This window comes from Prosopis cineraria, unplaced genomic scaffold, assembly GCF_029017545.1.
Source record: "Prosopis cineraria cultivar Desert tree isolate PC_DT_omini unplaced genomic scaffold, ASM2901754v1 PC13, whole genome shotgun sequence".
NCBI lineage: Eukaryota > Viridiplantae > Streptophyta > Magnoliopsida > Fabales > Fabaceae > Prosopis > Prosopis cineraria.
In genome coordinates, this window is record NW_026555344.1 from 17,095,973 (window position 1) to 17,105,105 (window position 9,133).

The 9,133-nt window shown below is 31.4% G+C and overlaps 1 protein-coding gene across 1 annotated transcript; it reads left to right on the forward strand.

Moving 5' to 3' along the window:
• The first annotated feature begins 263 nt into the window (after window positions 1-263).
• On the forward strand, window positions 264-3,353 carry LOC129289929 (uncharacterized). The gene is made up of 5 exons (XM_054926671.1): window positions 264-326; window positions 815-877; window positions 1,249-1,341; window positions 1,662-1,949; window positions 3,237-3,353. Exons 1-5 carry the CDS (start codon window positions 264-266, stop codon window positions 3,351-3,353), a joined length of 624 nt encoding a protein of 207 aa, XP_054782646.1.
• The last annotated feature ends 5,780 nt before the right edge of the window (window positions 3,354-9,133 follow it).

Here is a 9,133-nt window from a genome sequence, read left to right on the forward strand (position 1 = left end):
AAATTTTTATATCAATTGTTGTTGGGTAACTTGATTGAGTATAATTAAGTTATATGAGAACTTGAATGATGAAACTTTTTGTTTAAGTTAATTAATTGTGTTCTTTTTATTTAAGTTGATTAATATTTGAATCAATTATGTGAATTTTGTTTAAATTTTTTTAAGTTGATTAATTGTGTTCTTTTTACTTAAGTTGATTAATGTTATGTGATTTTTGTTTAAGTTAATTAATGTTTGATTTAATTGTCTTCCTTTACAGATAAATGGCTTCTGATAGTGAGTCTGTTGATACCCCTCCATCAATTCTAGCTACGAATTCGACTGAGGTTCTGAGTACACAAGAAAAGCTAGAGCAAGAGTACAATAACATTAACAAGGCCTAACGATAATGAAAGAGGTGACAAAGACAAGAGCTGCAGAAAAAAAAATTGATGTGCAATGGAACAAGAAAGGGCAAGCAATAAAATTCTCAAAATTTATAAGTTATATTAGGGTGGTGGCAAAGACTACTATGCCTATCACAATAAAATCGTGGCGCAAAGTAGATGAGGCCATGAAGGCTCCTGTTTGGGATACTATAGCAGTAAGTTACATTCTACTAAGTATATTTTAGTATAAACTATTTTTAAAATTAATGCATTTGATATGTTGTTTATTTTATTTTGCAGTCAGGATTTGACAATGATGAGAGTAGGAAAGATTTTGTACTACAAAAGGCTGGGAGGGCACTACGGTCTTTTAGATATTTCATCACATAGAAATATTTGAAAGATCCTGATGCTGAATTTGTAGCCAAGTTCCTCCCTTATTATAGCTTTTGGTAAAACAAGAGGATTGGGATGCTTTTGTTGCCTCACAGCGTGAGAAGGAATTCAAGGTATTAATGTTTCTTAAATTTCAAGTTTGGTGTTATTTATTAATTATATGTGTATATACTAACAAAATTTTTTGTTATTAACTTGTCAAGGAATTGAATGCTTAGAATATAGAGAGAGTAGCAAAGAACGAATATCCTTATAGAGCAAGGAGGTTGGGGTATGTAGGCATTGAGTAAAAACAAGTAAAGGAGGAGGGATCAAAGGTTACCATATCTCGCCATAAGCTCTAGGCATTGGCACACACTAATGAAGAAGGAATTTGACAACCCCCAGATGAAGGAGGTTACTAAAAAGATTATAAGTATTTCATTTATCTATTACTTAATAGTTAATTATGAATATCTAAACTAATCATATTTACTCTACATAGGATTCCATCTCTCAGGAAGTCTCACAGGGCAACCTTCCTAAGGATGAAGATATCTTGGCTAGGGCATTAAGAACTGTTAACCAACCTGGTCATGTCAGGGGTGTCGGCTTCAGTGTCACGAAGAAATAATAATTTAGCAAGATAAAGAAGCAACAACAGCTTCTTTGTCTGAGATCTAAGAGCTGAAAGAAGAGCAAGCCGTTATGAAGCAGCAACTATAAGCCCAAGCAGCATTAATTGACATGTTGTTGAAAGGGCAAGTCCCTGGGAGGACTTTGGGTGAGATTAGCCCTAGTTAGAAAGATAGTTGCACAGTTCCCTCAGAAAAACTACCTGAGATAATATGTTTTATCTTATGAATTTTTTTAATTATTTTTATTTTAGAAACTGATTGTCATTGTTTGTTTAATTAGGGCAAGAACAATTGCAATTTTTTAGTAGAAACTCTTGAAAGTAGAGTAGTTGCAACAGGGTGTGTGTATAACATTTCCAGGGATATGATCCATAATCATCCCCTCCTGCCCAACTGTGTTAGAGTTTATCTACTTGTTGCCATCGACCCTAACTATCTATTGCCTGTTCCTACTAATGAGGCACAGACGGTGGGGGAAGCAGTAGGAAGCTTCGTTGCATGGCCTAACCACCTTGTAATAGTGGTAACATCAAAGTCAGCAAAGGACCCAATGCCTCCAAAGAAAAAGGTACAATTTAAATAGTTATTTATAATTTTATAATATAATTATAAATATCTAAATTTTTTATTGTGCAGTTGAGAGGGAAGAGCAAGCTGAAAGGTAAGTCAGGCCATACCAAAGAGTCAACCATAGTTTCACAATATCCAACAGCACCGGTGCTAACTATAAAATATAAATACCGTGTGTCTCTTAAGACATATGCGATGGCTATGAGGATGGCTCGTTAAGTGGCGATTGGGGGATATCATTAGTTTTGATGATGGGTTGTATGGAAGACCGGGCTTCTTTGAAGTTATTCGAGATGAAATTTAAATGAAATTCTCAAGCATGAAATGGCCAATACTAGTCTGATAAGCTTCTATATGAGGTATTTCTTTAATAATGCTCAAATAATTACTTAAATTGTGTGTGTGTGTGTGTGCACGCGCGTATATTAACCTAGTTATTTTTTCACCTAAGCCACCTTTATACCTCATTTGTGGTTCCTAGCAACCTTGAGTCAAGATTCAAGCTGATTAATCCCCACGATGTCTCTGCCTATAATGGATTTATAAAGGAAGCTCTTGATCAAGCAAGGCAGCTTTCGAATCAATTTAAGGATAGGAGAGAAAGCAATGATACTTTATTTCTTACTCCTTACTACCAAGGGTAAGCCCCTTTCTAGCTACTTTTGGTAGAAGTAAATATTTTTTATATTTACTTATTTGATAATACTTGTTATTTCTTATTAAGGGGCACTGGATGCTTATTGTAGTTAACCCTGTTGCTCCAAAAATTTGGTATCTTGATCCTCTTAATGGAGAACCAAGCAACAGGCCAAATATGATAGAACTTTTTAATAAGTAAGTTGAATTTTTATCAATTGTTATTTTAATATCCATATATAATGAATTTTTGACATTTATTCTTTACTTCCTTCTTAGAGCTGTAGTCTTATATTGTACTACGACCAACAAGACCTTGTCCCCTAACTTAAGGGCATTAGACTCTTATGAGACATGGGTCACAATTAAGGTAAATGTAATAGGCTAAGTTTTTAATTAACAAACCATGACCTTTTCACTTTTATTTTATTAATATGTAATTTTTTTTCACAGTGTCAACTCCAATCAAATCAGAGCAATGACTATGGCTATTACTTGATGAGATTCTTGAAGGACATTATCACCCATGCCCCTACCACATTATCTAATAAGGTATATATATTAAATTTAATGATACTTAAATTATAAATTTTAACAACTTTTGTTAGATAGCTATTAATTTGAATTTGTTGTAACTCTTTGCATATAGTACTTTGAGGATGCCTACTGTGTTCGATATGCAGCTGCACATATAGAGGAAAACCTTGAAGAGGTAGCTCAGGCCGTGTTTAACATATGGATAGCAGTAGTGGTTAGACCCAATTAGTTTTGGTATACACATTTATTTTTTTTGATCAATTTTATATTTGAGGCCAATTAATTTTGAAATTTTAACTTGTAAAGTAGGTAAAGTTATAAATTTTTTATGACATCGGATTTCGGGTATAAGTAGATATAGGAAATTAAATATATATATCTAATTGCTTTGGTATTTCTATAAACCCATGGATTACTATATTATAATAAAAGGTCTATGTAACTAGGTATAACACTAAGGATTTTGGAATTGTTGCAGTAATTGAAGAGAATGTGAAATCTAGACTTGAAAAGGAAAAATCTTTGTATTTGTTGGTTATCAAAACTAACTTTTATGGACCTTGAAGTTATTCATTCAAATATGCGAGTATATTTTCCAATAATGATTTATGCAATTATTAATTATTGTGTGTATGTGTATATATACATTGACAATTGGAGTTTACTCCACTTCTAGGGGTCTAATGTGGAGTATGACAAGAATAGAGGCAAAGCCAAACTTTATGCTTGTATCAAGCTTGGGTGCACTAACAAGGGAGCGATAAGGATCATATTGAGGTTCAAGCAATATAATATTGGGTGCACTAAAAAGGGAATGATAAGGATCAAGCTTAGCTTCCATACATTATTTGTTACTCCTTTATTTGGTTAAGTAAATGATATTGGGATTGTATTCATATATGAAAATATTCTAAAAAAAAAAAGAGGAGAATTTTTCAGATATATATATATATAACCATAATGTTTTATGAAGTGTCATGAATATATTGAAATATTTGTATGACTACCTTAAACTCTACTTGTTGAACATGTAAATGAGTGTATAACTAGTGGTGTTATTGAAATTTTTGATTATCTCTAATATTAGAGTTAGAGGTCATTAATGAAATATCTTATGGTTAGTTGAGAATAAATATCGCCGATGTGAACTCGATCGATTACCTGTAAAACACTAGAACTATTAATTAATAGAGGATGAAAACATATTACTCATAAGTGCCATGATAAGGCTTTTGTATATCTGTACTGCCAAAGCTGTGAGTAGATTAATTAGAGAGCTCGCAGGTTAAAATCATAGTGTTTTAAGTGAGGAATGATGTTGTAATTCACAGGATTTTAACGTGATTTATAGTATTAGTACCACTGTAAGTGGTTATGGATAATGTTAGGTGTGAAAAATCTTGAACCCTTATAATGTAATATGAAGTTGAAAAGGTAGAAGATGTGAGTTGAGAAGAAATTTGAACCACTGGATAGAATAGAAAGGGATTAGGGATGTAAAGTATAGACAGCTGAGAATTAGAACCATCCTTTTAGTAAAAATACTGAGAGGACATGAGTTACAATATTGAGACTTAGATGGGAGAGGAAAGGTAGAGTAGTGATACTCATAACTATTCCAAACATGTGTGTTACTTGGGTATTTGAATTTTGAGGATAAATTTCTATTAGGAAGAGAGAATTGTAACATCCTATTTTTAATTGACAATTTAGTTTAAAAAAATTATAAGATTAAGTTTTTTATTAAGGAATTTAATTTAAGAAAATTATAATGTTTAATTAATAATTAAATTGTGTTTTGAGGAAAATTGACACTACTGCAGGACGAACTTTTAACAATAGTTATTTTAACCTTTTAACATCAATTATTAAGGGAAAGCGGAAAAATGGAAAGTGAAAAGTAAATATTTAATGCTGGTTATATTTATAACCAACGTTGAAACTGTGCAAAAAAAATAATTCAAATTTTTTTTCAAAATTAGACTTTTAACCACGGTTCTTCAAAAATCGTGGTTAAAAGTCTTTTAAACTATGGTTATCATATATAACTGTAGTTAAAATGATTTTTAACCACGATCTTTTTAACCATAGTTTTTGAAGAATCGTGGTTAAAGGTCTTTTTTTTATTTTTTTTAATTTTCTACACACCTACAGCTGAAAAAATGAAAATGGTATAGATTATAAACAGTCAGCCAACACAACTATAATCAATATACAACAAGTTATAACTACATTATATATTTGTTCAACTATTAAAAATTATAAAATTATGTTCAATCACTTTGAAAAGTATTTTTAGAGAAGTTGTTGAGCTAAAATATCCCGAATGCTATCGATCTCTTCTTCATTATAAGGCTCCGTATTATCAAAAATCTAAATGATAAAATTAATGAGAATAATAATTTAAAGTAATTAAATACAAGAATTTGAACTAAAATAACAAAACTAAATACCTCTTGTAATCTTTTAGTAGTTTCAACTTGAATTATCTCATACATGTAACGGATAATATAATATCCACATTTTGTGCTTCCTGGTTGCCTATGGCATTAAAATAAATGAAAATTTAAAATTAAACCAAAACATGCAAAGAATAATTAAATATGAAAGTTAGAGGTTCATACTTACATTTAGGTAAATCCATTCCACCGATGATTTTGACTTGCATTTCCCAAATGTAAGCATATAATATGTCTCAAGTGCACTATTATCATTTGTAAATGAAAAAATATTACAAATGTATAAATATATCTAGAAGTAAAATTTTATGTAGATAAAAACTTACTTATTTAAAATTCATATTAACTCGTTGCTTTGTGTTCTACCCAGAGAACAAAACCAATATACTACACCTTGATTTGGACAAATAACACAAAGTGACCAATGGTAGCTGCAGCATATAAAAATTTATAAGAGTATTAGATAACATGAATACACACACACACACACACACACACACACACACACACACACGAATACACATTCATAAATAAAAAATATTTTCCCATTAATAATTGGCACTAGATAACATGGCATTTTCGTGTCCAACATATGATTCATACATATGTCATCCTTCTATGTATTACGTTGTGAGCTTTCTGCACAGCTTTCGGGCACAAAAATCTAAATGTATTTTGTTTTTCCATTGCACAACAAATATTATAGAGATACCTATCATTGAGATGAGATCAAAATGTTAATGGTCTGAAAATAAAATGAACTAAAAAAAGTAGACAGAAAAATTACAAGATTCCCAATTTGGCCCATGATATGTCTAGCTCCTTTAAATTTAGAAACTCCCTGAGATCTGTCTTGTCAAATTCAAAATCATATTCTCTTTCCATACCCACGAGTCTAAGTGGCATTTTAACAGTAATGCCTTTTGTCATATGTTTGCAAGTTTCATGCAGTTGTGCCAGGAAGGGAAATTTAATAGCATTTATAGGTTCCTATTAAAACATAAAATGAAAGAGTTATATAAGTAATTAAATAGCTTAAAGAAAATAACATAATGTTAACTTGTTTTTTTACCTCTAGTGATGTTGTATTGATATCTGACACAAGATTTTTAGGCCATAAAATGAAAGAACCTTTTGCTTGGCCTATTGTTGTAAACTTGGAAGTAGGAAATGGCAATTGTACATTATTCTCATCCTTTTGAACACATGTAATTGTCACCCTAAATTGGTCCTCTTTAATCTTCTAATGATGAATTGTAGACCCAAACTTGTATACTTGACTTTCGACAACAATACATTTTTTTTAGATTCTCTAGGTAAAGATAACAAGAAGTTCCTTTATTATTATCTGGTACAGGGGAATTAGGATTAATTAATGCCAGTGCCATTGTCCCTGATGGATTATTGCTACCTTTTGTGCTTGGTATCACAAGAAACGTCTATATGAAATACAAATCTATGTTAAATTAAATTAGACACATGTTTATATTAAATTAAATTAAATGGAACAAACCTAAAGTAAATGATCAACTCTCGAAACTATCAGACCAATGACATAGATCTAGGCTATCATATCTTCCCAGAATGATTCACAAAACTCTTACTCAACCTCTTATTGAACCTCGGCTCAAATCTCTTGTCAAACATCAGCTAGAGTATCTTCCTTAACCTTGGCCACCAATTGATGGATCTCATCTTTGGACATATTTCCTGGAGAGCTTTGTGGAGTCAGTTTAAAGTATTGCTTGAGACCAACTCCTCTATCAACCCCTCTAACTTGACTAGGATGTTTCGGCTTTTGTAGTTGATAGAATGTTTATCCTTCCACTAGGAGTAGAGGAGCCTTGAGCAGCTTTCTCCTCAAGTAAATCCTATAACATATGAGTCAAGTGATTACTTAATCTTCAAAAACAATTAGAAGAAAAAATAAAAATAGTTAACTACTTACAATCTTTTTTAGCAACTGTAGTAGCCTCTGGAGTGATATAGTTCCCCTTCATGATCCTCCCAGCCTTCTATTTTCTTTGATGTTTTGGGCATCGTAGGGCTGAACAACAATAGTGTGGTTTGATTTTTCTACTTCCTCCATTTTCTTCTAATCTTCCTCAATTAGCTTTTGCTCAACTTTTCAATATCCCCCACAAGACATGTAATAAGCAAATATATTTTGTGATTGTATTACTTTATTTGCGACACTTAATTTCTTTACAAATGAAAAAAATTAAATTAGTGAAGTCAAAAAACATTCTACAAAAATTAAGTGACGACTTATTATCTAAAATTTAGGATTGTTTCAAGATGCCACAAATTGTCTCCAAGTGTCATGATCAAGAAAATTATACTCTCGACACAGATCTTGACCCGCCTTCTTCCCATTTATACAGATGAAATCTCTAGTTAGTTTGGACTTGAAATCCTTCCACCACTCAACAATATTTTCTAACCAATACCTTTTCTTTTTAGAGGTAGCAGAAATATCATAGATCAACTATAACATAATTAAGTTTTAGGTAAGTCAAAAATTAACAAAAATACTATAAAAATGACATTAATAAAGTTTGTGGTACTTACTAGAATTTCTTTCGAAACTTGATCCTTAATAGCTTGCGGAACTTGTCTCTAATCTTTATATAGAATACTAATTTTACTATGAGCCTAAAGGCTAATAAAGCTGATAAATCAATCTCTCTTGGTGCCAAGTGGAATTAAATTTGGACTAAGTTTAACATGCAACCTCTCTATTGTACCATGATGTATGGCGAACTCTCTCAATTTTGTAGGACCTCTACCCCTTTTCTTACGAGGTAAATTAGCAATATTAACACCTTCTCCAAAACCCTCCATATGCCTAATAAAAACAAGGTGATATAGATTGATCAAGAATCTAAAAATATAAGTAAGAAAAGTAATTGTAAATATATAAGAAAGCAAGTAAACTAAAATAATAAGATTATGACTTTATTCATTCTCCCAAATTCCTTAGGAATGATCATCTCTAATAGCATATTCATTGTTTGTATCATCTACTTCAATTGATTTATGTGGATTTATTGTGAAAGCTGGGGTTTCATCAAGATCAAAACTAAAGTTGTCAACACCATCGGCTTCAACAGTATGCTTTTTGCCTTGAAGAACAATAGATAACAATTTATTGGCTCGATCAGTCACATAAAATACTTGTTTTGCTTGATTTACTAAAATAAACAACTCATCAATGTGACCTACCTTATCAAGATCTACTAAGGTAAATCCATCAATATTGTCTATTTAGATGCCACTCCTATAAGTCCACTTACATTTGAAAACAACAATTTTGAACTTGGTATAATTAATCTCCTAAATCTCTTCAATAATTCCATAATAGGGTATGGGTGCCTATTTTAGTTTTTATCTTTCAAACTAGAAAAATGCTGAGCTTCAACCATCACCATCACTCCACTATTTTGTATAGTACTTTTTTCATCTTAGGCTTTTGTATAAAATGAATAACCATTTATGTTAAACCTACCCCAACAGACAACCTCAAAATGAGGTCCCTCAGCTAACCATT

Excerpts from the sequence above, each read along its gene's own strand:
- LOC129289929 (XM_054926671.1), top strand. The coding sequence starts at position 264 with ATGGCTTCTGATAGTGAGTCTGTTGATACCCCTCCATCAATTCTAGCT. Across the intron at positions 327-814 it reads TAGCTACGAATTCGACTGAG|CTTTTGGTAAAACAAGAGGA; the intron begins GTTCTGAGTACA and ends CCCTTATTATAG. Across the intron at positions 878-1,248 it reads AGCGTGAGAAGGAATTCAAG|GATTCCATCTCTCAGGAAGT; the intron begins GTATTAATGTTT and ends TACTCTACATAG.